This window comes from Poecilia mexicana, unplaced genomic scaffold, assembly GCF_051168715.1.
Source record: "Poecilia mexicana isolate PSO_F unplaced genomic scaffold, ASM5116871v1 scaffold_5, whole genome shotgun sequence".
Lineage (NCBI taxonomy): Eukaryota > Metazoa > Chordata > Actinopteri > Cyprinodontiformes > Poeciliidae > Poecilia > Poecilia mexicana.
In genome coordinates this window covers 21,141,559-21,160,331 of record NW_028263374.1, presented here as the reverse complement: position 1 = coordinate 21,160,331, position 18,773 = coordinate 21,141,559, and the positions used below count along the sequence as shown (strand labels likewise).

The following is an 18,773-nucleotide window of genomic DNA, read 5'->3' as shown; positions in this document are numbered from 1 at the left end:
TTGAGCATAAAAAGTTAATTTAGTATGCAAAACATGAGCAAACAACAGAAATCATAAATAGCATTGGACAGGACTCGCCAATTTTACACAAATAAATGGACTTTGGATTAACACAGAGCTTACAGGAATACGTGCTCGCCCGCAGCAAGAGCTACAAGGGATCAAGATCCATAAATCCAAAAGCTGATAGACTTTTGCTGGTTGGTCGCAGTTCTGTAACTCAATCTTCAGATTGTAAATAGTCCGTGGGTGTTATAGAAATTATTTTGAACCTTACAGTTAAATTCAAACTTATTGATACCTCTTAAACTTGTCTAACTTTGTAATTTAATGGCAGTTTAGGCAATGATCCATCACATACTAAGATATAAATATAAAATCAAAGCAAAAGTAGTCAAAAATAACTGGAATTTTTTTTTCAAGGTAGTTGGTTGCAATGTATTTATTTAATGCATAATTATATTTCCGTGGCAAAAAAAGTAGGTTCTCTTTAAAATTACAAACATTTCCATATTATGTATATCCACCCTACATAATACAGGCTATTTTACTTTCACTAGCACACAAAATGAGCATGTTATATGTTATAGTGATACCTAATGTACGTAGGCTTTGAGTGCTTGAAATCAAGACTAATTTAGCCCACTTATTTAGAGCTGCCTTTGATTTGTAATAAGTGAAACATTGATTAATTCTAGACTGAAATACATTTTTATAGTACTTCTCTTTATTTTACCACTGTAATGTAAAGTTGTTATTTAGGTGTATTATGTTATGTTGTCGTTGAAGTGTGATACATAAATACACTTGATTTGACTCAATTGGTGTTCCAGCAACAAAGAACCCTTGTGTAACTAAACCTACCATACTTCAAGCAAAATAAAACCCATTATAACCATCGCAGCTTAGAGTTTTAAATACATCAATTTAAATCATATAAAATTTCTGCTTTTACAAATGAGATCACTGACATTACTGAGTATTTCCCCCATTTTGCAAATGAAAATGCTTTTTTTTTCAGTATTGTACCTCTGTAAATATTTTTTATTAAAAATTCCCAAACAGCACAAAGGATTTAGTTATAAAAAGAAATATATAAAACTGTGTAATATAGTTTATTACTGATTTACATAATAAACTGTAAATAATTATAAATCTAAAGTGTTTTTTTGGTTTTGTAAAAATGTTCCCTAAAGTTTAAATTCATATATAAATAACAATTTAAAATATCTTGTAAACAAACATCAATGAACTATGAATATTGGATAAAACTAGCCTGAAGTTGCATTGTTGTATTGAGTCTCTTTGCTCTGAGAAACTTGCTTCATTGAAGATTTGTTTCCATCCTTGGGGGCAGACAGACAACTGCTGTAATCGAGCTCAGACTCGGTCTGTTCCTCTGCTTTGTCTTTTACCAAAATCACCGCAGAGCAGGGACAGCTCACATAAACATGTGGGATCAAATGAAAGAAGCTGTCCTAACGTTTCTCCTTCACACAAACCCAGAAATGAGTCCGTGTTGATATGAAAATCTTCACCTGAAGGCCCTGGTCAGAGGTCGCTTTCAAAATGTTTTCTTGATGACTGAAGGGCGACTGGCTTCAGGTTTCCCCTGACAAGACAAATTGATTTCTCACTCTCTCCAGCTGTGCCCATGTCTCCTCCATCACACAAGAGTAGAAATAAAAATCCTGAATCAAGTTGGACGAATCTCCCACTATGACCAACTTAACACCGTTTGATCAAGCAAGTGGATTATTTTCTCTTCCGTACGTCCTTTTCCACAGCTATGCTTTCTTTTCTGAAAATGGTGATGTTTCCACTCTTTTCTCAGGCTCATCAAAGGCTGTTTATTTATATGAAAATGCAACATTATATAAAAGGTACACATTGAAAATTGAAGAAAAAAAACACTTAAAATTGTAAGATTGTTTACTTGGTCTGGCTAATGAAATTAGATTGAAATAAAGCTAATTTTGTTTGAACTTGATGCCTATTTGAATAAATTTTAATTTCTTGTATTTGGTTAATCATGTAACCTGCTGTGAGCATATTCCACAGTTACTAGCGCCAATAGAAAATATATGTATAAAGGCTTCTTAAATAAACAGTTTTGGAGTGTCAGAGAACCAAAGATGCCATTTTTCAGTGAGCTTTGAACATGTCTTTTTTACTTCCCCTTTATCTTGCTCCTCACTGTACCAACTAATAAGATAAATTTAGGTTTCCATCCGATCTTATTTTTCACAGTAATAGATATTTTAAGCTTTTCTGATAACTGTAGAGATAGGCACGTATTAGTCAGAAGATGTGTTGTTGCAGTCTTTGCCTGACTTAGAAGAGTCACATATCTGTAACTTTAATTATATTGTCTTTTCCATTTTCTGAATATGACATTTTGTTGCACAGCAAATGTAGGAGGTCAATTAAAAAATTGATTTATCAAAATTTTCATAGTGAAATTATGCTGCTGCTTCAATAATAACACATTGTAAGGCTTTGTACAAATCTTTACCAGAGTTGATAGTAAATGAGGAGACTGTAAATATATGTTTGATGGTATAAAAAACAACAACTAAATCCTCCTAATTAATCATCCTCATAAATATCCTGCAGTTTACATTTCAGCAGGAAATTTGGCAAAAAATGCAAGATTTGGATGTACGACAGATACTGAAAATGTCAGAATATCAAATTCGTATTTTGACATCTTTTAAACTCAACAACAGAGTCCTCACTGATGAGGAACATTACATCTGTTTTGAAATTCATCATCGCAGGCAGGGAAATGTCAGAGTAACATTTGGTCAGGGAGAGTTTTCAGAATAGCATGGAGTTATAATCCTACTTACTGGTATTAAAGTCTCAAATAAAGAGGGCTTTTAGAGATGAGAGATAGAAAATACAAAAAAAGGGACAGGGAGGAGGAAATGGGAGTGATAAAAAAAAAAAGAGCAGAGTCATTTCCACTGAGATCACATCTATCTATAATCGGAGGTCTCAGTTCAGCAGAGATTAAACTCCACGGTTTGGGAGACTCAGCAGTTGGAGTTTCCCTCGGCTGACAGAAGCATAACCTTGGATTTCTTTCACCAGCGCGGCCATGTGTAATCCTCTCTGATGTAATGTAGGGGAAGCTCTGGCGTCACGACAATGCTAACTTGATTGCTTCTCCAAGAGGATTATTAAGAACGAGCCCAAGTGTAAATCAATTTCAGCCTCTGGTGCTGGTTCTGAGCCCAGGCACTGTGCAGAATTCAGTCATGACGAATTCAATTTTCTTTCCACTTGCTCTATATTTGGTGCTTTCATTAAAGTACTCTGCTCAGAACAAACAAGTTACATAAGAAAAATTAAGCAAAAGACTTCTGTAGTCCACATGACTACAGAACACAGCAGCAGAACAAACCCTGCTGTGTTGATTTATCTGGTTTAAGGCAACCCTGAAAAGTTGCTAAATTTGCAGAAATCAGTCTCTGCTTCATTATATTTTAAGCTATGCCATGTAAACCCATGAAATTACCGGTTGTCAGTAAGAGGAAGTCAAAATTAATCTAATCCCGCTCTTCCCGCTGCGTGTGATGGATTTGCTTGACCCATTTTTTATAATCTGACGTCACTGATGATGACAATAAAAATTAAGTAAAGAAAGTAAAGCTTAATCAGATGAAACCAATGATAAACTAAAATTTTAAATTATGGTTGGGTAACTGCATATTTTTGTGCACGTTCTTGTTCTATTGTGAGCGCACAACTGGCAAATAAATCTTTCAGCAAAAACAATTTACAGGAATCTTAACATTTTTGAAAAAGAAATGTAAGTTTGTGAACTAGAGCTAATCAAATCTAATTCTTGTAGATTTCTTCTTTTAAAGTAGCAGTTTGTAATTTTTACATGATTAGGCTTTCTTTCCTTTCTCTTTAAACAAAGACAAGTTGAGCTAAATATCAGACGCTGCGCTTTTTGAAGTCCAAATTATTCAAATCGCTGTTTTACAACACATAGTGTCTAGTTCTCATTCAAAATTCAGACCGAACTTTATTGCCAACTGTACTTATTTGCAAATGGATTAGATGATCTTGGCAATAATGTTTTCTCTGCTAAATCTATGTCATGCTGTATTTTTCGACATTATGGTATGCATCATTTACTTAAAACATTTTAAAGACGTCAAAATTAAGTTGTTCCTGCAAATATTTGGCAAGTTAAGCTTTAAATTCTGTTCTTCATTTGATAAGGAGAAGGTCTTTACTTGAAAAACAAAGATCATTCGCTCTACAACTTAAATCTGAAATTTAGGACTGTAGAGCTTGATACCTGATTTGTCTGACAAACAAACTGAGTCTTCAAAGAACCAAAAAAATAGAGAAAGTTGCTGATTGGATGGACAAAAAAGACAAGACAGTTTGCGCTATTTGGATTCCAGCAGCCAACCATTGTGAGTGTTGTAATAATGACACTAACTGTGTGGTAACTGCGTTCTCTCTCAGTCTCACTAAAACAATCGCTTTGCATATGAGTCTTGCTCCACCTGGTGTCTCATAAGGCATGAACTGTCAGAAAGGAATAAAATCATCCTTAACAGTCATATTTTAGATGCTATTAATTTGTAACAAAAACTGTGACAAATAATTTTAAAAATCTAATGTTATTGAAGAATAGATTGAATCAGCTTTAAGTGAAAAAGAATCTGGTTAACCTAAAATAAAGACCAGATTTTCTACAGTTTGTTTATTTGCATCCCTGAGTGAAAGCCATTGTCTGTTGAGAAATTACAAAGACTCAACAACGTCCCAAAATCTCAGCCAAAATGTTTATATTTTCTCTGATTTATTCAAATATCTATTCAAATATTTTCAGTGTAAATAACTGTCCATGCTTTTCATTCAGTCTTGAAACTGTATTACCTGAAATTTGGGTAAACTATCTCTACCTCTTCTTAGATCCTGACTTCCCTTACCTGCAGACGGTTATTCCTGCCTGAAGCCCCCACCACGTCCCATTGGCTGCAGGACTTCTTAGGGACCTTGTAGTTGATGCGACTGCCAAGGCTTCCCCCGACCTCGTCATACGGGTTCTCGTTCAGGTTTTCAGGCAGGTTGCTGGAGCTCTGACTCCGGGTGATTGTCGGGACCACTCTGGGATTTGATGAGTTTGCTTGAGTCATGGAAGCTGCTGGAGACCCTGGGACCATGAGGTGACTTGACTGGGAGGTGGAAGAATTGGGCGTAAAGGTGAATCCAGAGAGAGGCAGGGTGGGGAAGTGGTTTTCTCCCACCACTGTGTTCCTCTCAGACCTCTGGAAGGCACTGTTCAAAGTGTTAAGATTTTCCATGGACCGGAACATGGGTTTGTTCACTGCGGAGGGAAAAAAAAAAAACAACAACAGCTCCAGTTTGTAATTTTTACAGTTTTTTCTATTATTATTGAACTTGGTATTTGGTACCAAACATTACCCTGACTCTGCTCATTCCTGCCAGTTCCTGTGAAGCTGGGAGAGAGTGAAACTCGGGGTAGCATGTTGGAGTGCAGCGAGACAGAAGTGACAAGGCGCTGGGGCGAGGGCATCGGTGTGATAGGAACCTCAGTCACATACGTAGCAGGGACATACAGGGGCTTTGTTTTGCTGGCTGCACCGATTCTGCGCACCTGTTCAAGAACAGAGTTAAGATCAATGCTTTTGCTGTTTTCATTTGAATAAATTCAGCCAAGCCACAACACCACCAAGCCTGTTGTACCATTTCAGGCACAGGATGTTAGCAGAAGTGTTTATAGAAGAGAGCTGAATCTAGATATTTTCATACACTGCATAAAATACATTTTTGTTGTTTTCCTTCACTGTCTGACATTAAATCAGTCTAAAGCTCTCATATATAAGGCCAGTTGTAATTTTACAAGTTTTCTAAATGCCAAAATAATGAGAATTTTTAAAAGTTTGTTTTTATCCATTTTTTGAAATTCAGAGGTTTAAACTTTGAATAAATTGGGTGGTGATGAGGTAATCTTTGTGACATTATAACAGCCTGTGTTGTCTGTCCCAGATAATTTAAGAGCAAAATATGAGTATCAACTGTAAAACATAAACAGATGATTTGGTGAAGTTGATGAGAGTCATTATCAACAGCTAGCAAGACCTATACTGCTATGAGGTAAAATGTCATACAAAGAATAAGAAGCCGTTACTCTAAAAGCAGCATGTGCAGACATATTAAGGTTTGTAAAATGCATTTACGGACAAAGACATTAATTTCTGGCGAGATATCCTGTGGCCTGATAAAACTAAAATTGAAGTATATGATTATAATGACCAGCGTCACATTTACATCATCCCAACTGCAAAGTAAGGGGGAGGTGATATCATGCTGGTATTTAGAAAATAAAAATAATTTTGATAATCCTAGCTAATCTAAAACAGAAAGACGTTTATTCTGATTTAATGTCAGGCAGTCAGAAATAATGGTTCTATGTCCTTTTATATAGTGTATGTAAATAACTAGTTTCAACAGAACTGAAGTATTGAAGACTATATTCCTGTTTCAAAAGCATTTGTAACCAAAAATAGCCATATTCTGGGCTGAAATGAGACAAGATGTACATGGAAATAAACATGTTACAATAAACTAATTTCATGTTTAACTATTTTTAATTTAATCTATATGTATATGAATTAAAAAGTACTGTATACACAACAGTAAATGAAGTGGGTGGGCCCAAAAAGCTTAAGGACAGTTTAAATGAACTAACTTCACAAAAGCACGAGCGGAGGAGTAGTTTGTCTATAATCAGAGATTCCATAAAAATGTTAGATGTAGCTGTATGAATGATCTGAAGTGGAAATTTCACTAGCTTTGCCTATTTCAGTCATTTGTGTTTCTCAAGTGTTGTGTTGTTGAGCTCTTGGTCTAATCACCTAAAAACGACTTTGGTCTAAATGGATTCTTCACCTGGTTAAATAAATGTTAATAATTTGCACAGCTTGCTTCAAGAGGAAGGTAGAAAAGCAGCAGTTTACTACTCCTATGAAGTTTTCCCATGGATTTGTCTTTTCTATCATGTTGTAAGCATAGACTTGAGTAAACTAACTCCATTATTTTACTATGGTTTCATTCACACCAGAGAAAAAACAATGTTTTCTCACCTGCCACCAGTCTGCATTTGTCTTCTTCAAGAGAATAAACCGTTCGCCCTCTCTTATGCATACTTGTCGCCCGTCTGACCCTCGATAGCTGTAGTCATACTGAGCCTCAAGAACCACCGTACCGCTTGGTACCCCGCACACAGTCATCGCGCTGGGGTTCACCACAGGGGCTGCGGCAGGTTGTGTCGGCCCCACAGACCGACGCCAGGAGCCAGACAGCATGGTTCTCTACCCGGTCGTGTTCAGCAGTCCCTGCTGGGTTTGCCCTTATGCTTGATCAGGCTTGGGACAGTGCAAGGCAGGTGAGTCTGGAGCCAGAAGGGCTGCATGGTCTGGGGCAGGGAGAGAGTAAAAATACAAAGGGACAGACAGATTAGCACAGCTGTCAAAGAATGCTACAAATCTCACAGCAATGAGCAAGTTCAAAGGGTGAGTAGCACATAGTATCTAAAATAAAAGTCATTGTTTGTAACTACCAGAATAGATAATGCACTTTTTATGCTTGGACCATTTTTAATCAAAAGATGATGCCCACACTGTATGTGTAGAAATATTTAACATAAGAGAACAGATGAAGGGAGACTTATGCAGGGAGCTGTGGGTAGCTGTGCTAATCTAAGCCTTTTAACTAATGGCTTGGATTACTGGCAGTGAATAAAACCAACAATGAATGCCAGAATATTTGCAGAACAAAGGAATCAAAATATTTTCTCCAGCTACAGTTTTAGCACACCTAGCAGACACTGCATGCAGGAATACAAAACGGGGTGGAACCCCACTTTTCAATTGTCCTTTCATGCCTTCAGAACCAGGAAACCCATGTGAGTGAATAACTCATGCGTTTGGTAGATGCGAGAAGCAAAGCATTCCCAAAATAGATTCCGTCTCCATCGCTCCACCTGAGCCAGCATCCCTCAAGCTAAACCCTTGCTTTTACCCCGCCAAGACCAGCTTACATAAGAGCAGAGCACATAACTTTCTGCCCGACACACAGCTTCACATGGTACATAAAGCATCCAACCTGATGAGCACATGTCTCAAAAATCATACCCAAAGAGACGAGAACATCCCAAAGTAACAAGAGTCCCAGTCATACCATGTCAGGAGGAGGGAAACGCTGGGCAGGACAAGACAAGGTGAAAAAAGAGCAAAATGTCTAAATGTGAAGAAAAAAAAAGACGAAACAGGGAGGTATGATGGAGCTGGTGGAAGAGAGGTCGGGGATATCCTGGCAAACCTTCGTAATCCCACTCCTATTAAACCATGGAAATGAATGTGTAACCTGCATGGCTTTTGAAAATTACAGTAAACCCCATCTGCACAAGCGTATGAGGATAGAGGGAGGGAGCACGTGTGGATAAATGGAAGGCTAACACTGACATGATCTGGAAACAATCTGTGTGTCGCAGGATCGTAATTTGAGACATGGGATTAAAAAATCACAGGTATAATTTTATAAATCTTAAGTTTGTCAGGATCTGCAAGTGATGCATAGTTCTATGGTTTGCAGTGCCCTGCAAGATAATTGATACACCTTGACCTTTTTCACATTACATCAACATAACACTACTGATGCTGTTTTTTAACTGGAGTTTAATGTGACAGACTAACAAATTAGTGCATAATAATGAGTTACAAGGAAAAGGTTTTCTTAAGAGTGTGGTGGACATTTATTTACACCCCCTTAATCCGACATCCCTAAATGAAATCAAATGCAATCGACTGCATTCAAAAGACACCCAAGTGATAAATCTCAGTTTAAACACAGCTGTTCTGAAAAGACTTCAGAGATTTGTTAAGGAACGGTAATGAACAAAAGCATCATGAAGACAAAGAAAAATAGCAGACAAATATGCACATTTAAATATGAACAGAACACTATATGTAGAGGGAAATTAACACTGCACATTGAACAAACCAACCCTAAGAGTTTGTTTAGATGGTAGAAGAATTATGATGTTTTCTTCAGCAGGGTTGGTGCAGCAGCTGAACAGAGGTGATGAGATGAGGGATGGAGCAAAGCACAGGGTAAATCTTGGAAGAAAACATCTTGGAGGCTGCAGAGGATGTTCACCTACCATCAAGATAGCAACCCTAAGCATATAGACAGAGTTATAATGAAAGGTTTGAGATCGGTGCATTTTCTTAAGCTAGAATGACCCAGTAAAGACCTAAACCCAGTCAACAGTCTCTGGCAAGACTTGTTCATAGATGCTCTTGATTCAATCCGACTATGCTGGGGGTATTTTGGAAAGAAGAAAGGACTAAAATATGCCTGACACATTCTCAGTGTGCCACACTTTTGTAGATCTAAAACAAATGTTGAAAATCATTAATAATTTGTGAAGGTCTACATAAATCCAATTAGCTAAAAAAGAGACAAGAGGTATAAACGTTTTTGAAAGGTATTGAATGTAAGCTGTTATTGTAAATCAGGAAATATAAAAAAAAAAGTCATTGAGATCGGATCAGTCCCTTTTATATAAGACCACATTGTATTGTTACTGCTCTGAAAGCAGCTTCACTGTCTTCCTGGTTGTAGCGCTCTCACAGGTTCAAGCCATGCAGCTGAGAGCAGAAGGGACAGCGGCAAAAGTTGGAGGAACAAGACGAGCAAGAAAACAGGAAACTGAGAAGACACGTCAAGGTTCAACCACAGTTTGGGTCATATCCTTTCCATCTTAGAATTTGCTCTTCAGATGCGAGATGTACTCTAGGGCTTACTTACAGCTGGCAACAGCTAAAGTCAAACCAAACATGAGATATGTTTTTTATTCACCATCACAAATTAGAAAACTGCAACTACGATTACTCAAAGTGCAGCTTACGGCTGATATTTTTCCTTACTATTCTCCAGACTACTTTCAGTGAGATGTAGTTTACAGCTAAAATAAAACAGAAATAACTGCATCATATTCTTGTTTGAAAAGAAGAAAGACACATAGCGTGCTGCAATACCTTCCGATATGATCCGTCCTCGAAGAGCTCTTCTCCAGACACAAACAGGAAACACATCAGTGACACTACTACACACCTGTTTGCCTTTTCCTGTCTTTCTTTCTCGATACACGTGTCAGGAAAGGAAGAAAAACTTGCAGACTAAGACTACTAAATCTTACAGCTACAAGCTTGCGTCTACATTAACATTTGTAAGACAACCTTACCAGCAGAGACAAAAGACATCTGCAGAGGCATATACAATTTTCTCCTGCTGTGTTTAAAAGAAGTCAAATAAGTAGAATCATTTGGTTTTGCATGTTTCTGGGCTTTGATATGATCCTCTCAAAAGGCAGCTCTGTCTGCCAAGGGGAGTGAAGATGCGTCTGTAACGGTGCTGGCCTTCGTCATTCTGTGACTCAAGATTTTAATTATAGTAGTTTTCTCTGATTCACCACCACAGTAATGTTAGTGGACATTTGGCTAAAGGCAAATAAAATCTCAATGCAAATGCACCATTTTATCACTGCAAAAACTAAACTCCTTAATCTTTAAGAAAGAATTTGTGTAAAATAAATAAATAATACATGTGATGAGGATGCAGAAAAGAGGAAATAGGGCAAGACTGTGCTTCTATTTACAGAAGACTTAGCAGCATAGTGGGGACTGTCGTCATACATCCCCAACATAGAGAGAAGGCCATATGGTGTCAGAGACAGATCTAATGGCTGCTGAGAGGCAGGGGCAGCATAAGCCAGGAAGTGAGGGCATGGGGGCTTACAACATGCCAACAGCACTAAAGGAAAAAACAAATAGTAAATAAAATATCAGCGAATGGACAAGCCCTAACAGGGAGTGCTGTGTGTGGTTTATCTGTCATTGCTTTTGTGCTTCATTTCAGTGTTTTTGCATGTCAATATTGCATGCTTTTTCACAAATAAAAAGCTTGCACTTTACGAATGCAGGGATGCAAGATAACCAGAGTACGGTACATGCCTCACTGTCTGAGAGTACTTCTGTGTCAGCAAGGTCACTGATGCATTCTGTAGTCAAGATAACACTGAAAAACATTTTACAACCCATAGCTAGAATTTCCTCTTTCAGGAACGAAGTCAGTTGTTTTTGATTTTTTTCTATGATGATAATGATGATGATTTTATGAAACAGGTGAACATTTGCAAAACATGAGTTGAAAAATATGACGGCATTCTTGTCATTAATGTCAGGTGTTTTATTCAAATAAATTTGAAAAAATAAAAATAAAAATAAAATAAAATAAAATCCACATTAACCCAAAAAAATGTTGAGGTTAGCAAAGGCGTGTAAGTGGTTTTTAAAAAGTATGTTTCTAAACATCAGAAATCGTTCTCCAAACCTTCCCCACAGTTTAAAAGAGTTGTGTAGACTGATGTAGTTGTTTAAAAGATGCCAGGAAAAGTACCAAAGTGACCAAAGTTTTCTCTGGCTGTATGTACCATGGCAAAACTGGGCAAAACTGGTCCTAACTGGTCACACTGTCAGTCAGCTGGCTGAAATAAGGCTGCCACTTTTTTTCCCTTGCTTACAAGACAGACAAATTCTGCCTTTTGGGAATATTTTTGGATGGTAAAATTATGTAGACAATCAATGTGTGTAAAACTTTTATTAGGTGACAATGTTTTAAAACAATAGCAAGCTAAAAGTGCACATCTGTTACTCCCAGTTTAACTCTAGGAAGAACAGAACAATGAAATGATAACATTCTACACATGAAGGAAATTTATTTGAATACAACTAAAGTTGTGGACGATTTGATAAATTTATTGAAACTGAAAATAATAAATAACACTTTTGCATTATTAATACAACTAAAGTAATCAATGGAGTATTTTAATAGCTAATAACTGTGGCTTCACTGTTTTAAATAAAACCAAGTTTTACAGATTTGTTTAAAAATTACCAGTAAATACTATGAAAGTATGATAACTTTACTCATGGTAGCCATAATTAAGAATCTCAAATCGGCCATGCCAATGTAAAAATCTCACATTATGTTTCTACACTGCAAAATATAGAAGCATAAACCAAAAAAATATCGCAATCAACAGTTTATTGCTTCATCAGTCAGTTTCCAAGCTGACAGAAGAGCTTTGCAGGATGCAGCAGCTCATTTCTGCATGCAGCCTTCTTTAATTGCAGACTCATTTGCATAATACAACTTCTGCAAGTGTTAGAAAAACTCATTCCAGGACAATTCTTTACCTTTGCTTGATCTGCTGCAAAATGCAGTACTAGTCATTGTCACAACGTGATCTCATTTGTTTAAAGCATGTTTTATAAAACCAGAATACATAACTATGAAAAAGTAATGATTTATTATTGTGCTAGCTAGAACATGAAACAACTGACTGATTGTACTCCTATAGAAGTAATTCCATACATTTTTACTACCACATATTCGCAAAAGACTAATGATTCAGGAAAGGGTGGGACAGAAAAACTAAAATGGACACAAGCTAGCAACCCTTCCTGCACAAAGTAAATTGCATTTACTGTTGTTCATGCATGCACATGCATGCAATTACATACTTAATTCTGTGCAGAAATAATATATCCAGTCCCTACACACCCAGTTTGACCCTACATTTGCTGATGCATTATCCAGTAGTGTAACAAACGGTAATATTAATTAAACAAAAAACCTTGACTGCTTAGGATTCACCCATGAAAATAGATCATAGCTGAACTTCATCAACAACACAGTAATCAAGTAAAATAGAGCAAGACCAGACCAATGCAAAAACCAAATAAAAGCTGCAAAACATCAAAGGTGATTGACTGACCTATTGACGCAATTGCAGTTGTCTGGTTAACTGTCACTGGAGATCAGTGAAGAGATCAGTGAAAAAATGGATTGACTGTTGATGTTAACAGTGAATTAATTAAAAAATATGGTAGGTTTATTATGCTGCCTAACTACTTTTAATAACAGGAAAGATTTTACGATATTGTAATATTTGTACACACAGGTTGAGGCCTAATATCACCGTCAAGTCGATAAATTTAATGCTCTGCAAAGAGGTTTTGTGGTTAACAACTGCTGGCCGAATGAGGTTTCTACCAACAGCTCTTGCACACAAGGTGAACAGGTAGCTTACCTTAGCATGCATGATATTTTCTACATTTTATTAGCTTAATCAGCTACTGAAATAATATAGTAATTGCAGTCATGAGAAAAATAGAGTGCCCACCAACGTCTGAGTTTTTTTTTTAAACATATTGTATTTGGACATATGTATTTTTTGTAAATACAATATATTGTTCTATATACTTAAATGTTGAGTTTGTGTAAATAAACATTTAAAATTGAAGAAAAGATCAAAATGCAATTTCTGTTAAGAAACAGAATTAGATCACACACACAATCTATTCCCATGTGAAAAATTACACATAAACAGATTTTGCCTTCTGCACATTATGAGAACATTTGTTAGCATTTTGAAAAAGAGACCTGCCTTGTTACATCTCAGGTATTTTAGTTCTGTGTTCTGCTGAAGTAAGAGTGGATACCAGAGTAAAAATGAGCTGTCTGAGGCTCAGTGGTAAATTTGGGCCCTTAAAGTTAAACAAAAACCAAACATTTTGCTGGTTTGTTAATTGCACCCAGACACCTGAGGAACATATATTATCATCTGCGAAAGGTCAAAGTTTAAAGTAGAAACAACAAGGATTTGTGGTCTCTGTCCTGCATGTTTCGTGTGAAAACTATGAAAGAGGAAAACAGCTAATAAAGCAAAAATTCATTCAACAACACAAGAAATTATGAAAGGACGACATCAGAAAAAGATGTACACAGCATGCGAAATGATGGCAAGAAAAGCGAAGAATGACAAGTCAAATAAGAATAAAATTCCACATCTAATTCTCCCCTGCAGCTCCATCTCATTCTCAATAAGCTACGTAATAACTGCCTTAGCTAGCTCAAAGACAAGCCAGTGAATGACAGGTTTAGTTCCCACAGAGATTGTTTAACGCCGAGCCTATCAACCTTTATTGCATGACAGGAATGGAAATGAAGTACAGACAGGGCGTTGGTGAAGGGCTTGGTGTCACATCATATCCATATTCATCCCATATGTTTGAAGTCGAAAGAGAGCAGCTTTAATAATCATGCCTACATGCTGTTCAAAGAGACGAGACATGGGAAGAGAAGGAATATAGAGTGAATGAGTAACTTCAAAGGGTTTGGTGCACACGCTCACATATACACGTGGAAAACACTCATATGCATGAGCAAGGCGCTTTATTTACATATGAAGCTCTATTACCGAAGGCGTCACAAGGAAATGAGGGGAAACTTGCCACACATGAGACTTTAACCTTAATTACCGCATGTGAGTGTCAGACAAACAAGTTGTGACCATGTTCTTCACAAGAGCAGGAATGAATCCTTCTTGTGCATGATTACTGTTAGCAAACCATCGCCTGCTAAATTTGACTTTTAGCCCAATCTGGTGGTGCTATGATGCTTGCGATGTGAAGTCTTGCATCACACCACACATTCTGGATTTACAAAAAAAAAAAAAAAAAACAAGGGAGTAGGTCATGATATAAATGTGAAGCCAGCTTAAAAGCTTTCAGAAATCAATCCTGAAAAAAAAAGAAAAAAAAAGTGGTACTATCTCTACGCACTTATCAGCTGTAACATTATGACCTCCCACCGAGTACTGAGTCTGACAGATGGGTCAGTAAAAACAAAAAATGGAAATCACGTTTAAACGTTTTAAACAATTAATGAAGACTGAGATATAAGGACTCAACTTAAAAGCTGAATCAATGGTCCCCTGGTATTTCATATGTTTAAGTGTTTTAAAGTTAAAGGTACCTTGTCTCAGTTTATATGGGACTACTTCAAACACCAGAAATACCTGAAGATGATAGTATATTAGGCTCTAGTAGATATTACTGGATTACAAATGCTATGTAATACAAAATACTATCTAGTGTGTGTGTACTCACAGACAACTGTCTCTTAAATATTGATTAAATTTGGAAGAATTATAGCTTTCACATGAAGAAAATGGACCAAACAACAACAACTATGTGGGTCAAGAAAAATATGTCCTATAATATAATGGAGAAACTGGCCGACATTGTCAAAGGTGAGGCACAGGGGTTTGAAAACGTATGGAAACCTCTATTGAATTTCTTGAAACAAAATAATGCAAAGTTTAATTAAAACTATTTAGGCACAGATGTCTTTTTAATAATGGTTCTATGCTTCATAATGTTATGCCAACTTCTGACCCTAAATCTTAATGTCACTGCTTAAATCAAGAACAAGCAACGTTTTTTTCAGTCTGTCATCCAATTTTGGTGAGCCTGTGTGAATTATCACCTCAATTTCCTATTTTTATCTCATCCGAGCGGCACCATGTGTGGTTTTCTGCTGCTCTTGTCCATCTGCTTCAAGGTTTGAAGTGTTGTGCATTCAGAAGTGGTATTTTATTTAGCATACCTCAGATATAACAAGAGATTATTACAGTCACTGCTACCTTTCTGCTATTCTCCTTTGACATCAACGAGGTATTTTGTGTGTAATGCACTGCTGCTGATTGGCTCATTATTATTGCTATTATTTGCCAAATCTCTGTAAAGTCAAGAGACGTCTGTGTGACTATCCTAGAACATCAAACGTTTCTGAAAATGTATAACAAGCCCAAATATCAATTTCACATTTGGTCATTTAAATCCCATTTCCCTCCATTATGCTGCTCAATTTGAACTTCAGCAAATCACCTTTATCATGCCTAGACGTGAAGCTGCCATGTCATTGGCTGATTTGCATTGGCGTTAACCAGGTACTGAACAGGTGCATCTAATAAAGTGCACTGTGAAAGACACAGTATTCAACCTACCTTAAAACCATAGAAAAAAAGAATATCCCTTCATGTTAAATATTTGATTATTTCACTCTTTACCCCCAAAATAAATCCACTTCCAGCCTTAAGTACAGAGCTGCTGATGAAAGCCATGTGACAAAGCATTCACTTTCTCTGTGGATGTACAGTTATAACTACCGGCCATGATGTCTCTCTCTTCATATGAGACATATGCCTCAAGCCAAAACAGCCTTTCATCCTCCCAAAGCCATGCATTATTAATGGCAGGACCAGAGAGACTCACCGAAACACACATTGCGTTTTCCCAGTGTGACGTTTGGCCGCCAAATGTGTGTATGAATGCGTGTGTGTGTACACATATGCTACCAAACATGTAGGCTGAATTCTTCCAGTGATTAGCTGGGTAAACTGTCAGAGGGCCAATCGAAAGGCAGATGATGACAGTGAGGCAGCCATTGGCTCAGACTCATTATTTCCACTATGACAACAACCTCTGTGACCCGCTGCCATCACTAGTGTCTCCACTGTGTTTTTTTCACCTTGTTGCACATACTAATATTCCACGTGTGATGCCATCATTTCAAGAGACTGCTGACGCAACACTTGTGTTTACAATAAACCCTGGAGCTTCCATCGACGTGTAGTGAACTTCTTTAAAATTCACTTCAATAATATTCAACTTCCAGGTCCCTCGTTTTCAATATAAACATTAAAAACAACCAGAAAAATAAATAAATAAAATAATAAGAAACAAGGCATTTGCCTTTCATGCAAAAATACAAAACACTGCAGAATCGTCCAGAAGGCATTTTGAGCTTTTGAATAAAATTCAATCAAGGATTTCATTTTTTAATTCACTTAGGAAAAAAAGGAAGGTAAATAATACAGCTTGCGTTTAAAAGTAACGAGTTTATTTCAGTTTAATAAAAGCAAAACATCCTATCCCCACAGCTCAATTTTACTTTAAAACTGCTCATATTCTATACAAAATTTAGCCAAAAAGTACTTTGATTTAACTATAAATATGGCAAAACAATCTAAATAATTAATGTGTTTTCAGTTTGAAATGTAAGTAGTAACATTTACAAACAAATCTCTTCTCTTAGGTTGCACTGTTAGTCTGTCCATTTATTTTTTCCTTTTACCGTGCTATTTTTTTGTTGCGTTTTATCTTCTTCACAACATAGACAATCTAAGAAAAAATATCATTCACCTCAGAGAAGGAGCCTTTAAAAATAAAAAGTGTACAAACTAAGCTTTTCCTAATAATGACGCCATAACCGAGCAAATGACACTTAAAATTTCAATGGGTCCTAAAAAACTAAGGCCCATTTATTGTTTTATTACTTTCTTTAACTTAAAAAGTTTAGATATATTTCCTTATAACTTGGATCAAATGTTTTGAGCATGCTTTCATAAGCTTCTCACAATAGTTTGCTGAACAGCTGCAACTAAGTCAAGTTTGTAGGCAGCTCATCTTGCATGCCGTTTAAAGTTTATGTGGGACTGAGATCACAGCTTTATGCTTAATGTCATTGACTATTTAGAAGAATTATATGCACCCAAGTTTTATCTTCCTGGCTAAGATTTAGCTCCAAAATCTTCACAGGATGTCTTATGTTTTTTTTTTGTTTTGTTTTGTTTTCTATGTCTTGACATAGAGTCTGTCTCCTTCCTGGACATGGAAGAAATGTGGCACCTTTTTTGACTTTCCCATCATGTCATGAATTTGTAGACAGTCAGAATGTTTGAGGTGTGCCTTAAAATACATCCACAGCTATGTATTTATTAATAAAAAAATATAAAATAATTAATTTTTTGTTGTTCTGTGTGGTATAAAAAGTAGTAAAACATTTGTATATCTAATCAAAATAAACATAATCATGGTTTTTCTCATATGCGAATGTTGCTCGAACATTAATGCAGGCTACATTTACAAAAAAAAAAGCTCCAATGGGCAAAACCAAGCAATTTCTCTGGTTTTAACCTGAAGTAAAAAAAAAATACATAAGCCATAAATCCTAAATGATTTTTTATAGAATAAAAAATAAATACATTTTCACTGGCTGAGCTGCTGGGTCGTTGGTGAGCCTGTGGGAATGTGCAGTACATTGATGTTTCTAATGAAGAGTGCTGAGCTCCATTGATCCACCAGGGATGAGAGTGAGCTGTCAAAAGCTATCAAGCAAGTCGAAGACCCACTTTCAGCTGCGTACAGCCGAAGTGAGCATGGAGCTGAGGCACAAAGAAAAGGAGCTAGACCTCCGATTTCAATGGCGCTAACACAGACAGGCATCACTGTTATCCCCTAGAGGGATAAAGGGTTTATTTTTTCAACTGGGGACAATTTTCCTTGGACTTAAATAAAGATATAAAAAAAGTGAGAAAAAGCTAAAACTTTTTACTATGCGCTACTCTAATAATTAGCTTTTTCTGTTTTCACTTTTAAATTTGCGAAATAACATTTTAAATCATGTCACAGTCATTTACTTTTGGAACTCTGAAGACATTAATAGCACTTACTCTGTCAGATTGACTATGCTTCTCAACAAAAATAACTGATATTAAACATAAAACAACTCATCTGGATTAAAGCAGAGCAAAGTAAGTGATAGTAAATCTATGTAAAATGAGATGAAAATCAGCTGATGAGTCTTCAAAATCTAACACACAATGATAATACAAAAAAAAACATCATTAATTAAGATAATTACCCGACAGTAACTTAATTTTAACTTTTGAAAAGCAGTTTGTACATACAGTAGTACCTTTGGATTTATTTTCTTAGATTATTGTCAGATCTTTCCCTTTTGGT

At 36.4% G+C, this 18,773-nt stretch overlaps 1 protein-coding gene across 4 annotated transcripts in view; it reads right to left on the bottom strand.

The window, feature by feature from the left end:
• arhgap9 (Rho GTPase activating protein 9) overlaps positions 1-18,773 on the bottom strand; it is a 58,818-nt gene that overhangs the window by 36,909 nt on the left and 3,136 nt on the right. For 3 of the 4 annotated variants that reach the window (XM_015004595.2, XM_015004619.2, XM_015004611.2), the window contains exons 2-4: positions 7,140-7,471; positions 5,458-5,650; positions 4,962-5,359 (exon numbers count right to left, since the gene is read on the bottom strand). In XM_015004595.2, the coding sequence (XP_014860081.2) occupies positions 4,962-5,359; positions 5,458-5,650; positions 7,140-7,361 (813 nt within the window). In that variant the 5' untranslated portion in view covers positions 7,362-7,471. Of the gene's footprint in view, positions 1-4,961; positions 5,360-5,457; positions 5,651-7,139; positions 7,472-10,097; positions 10,154-18,773 lie in introns of those variants that run through there. The other variant, XM_015004603.2, reaches the window with a different exon arrangement.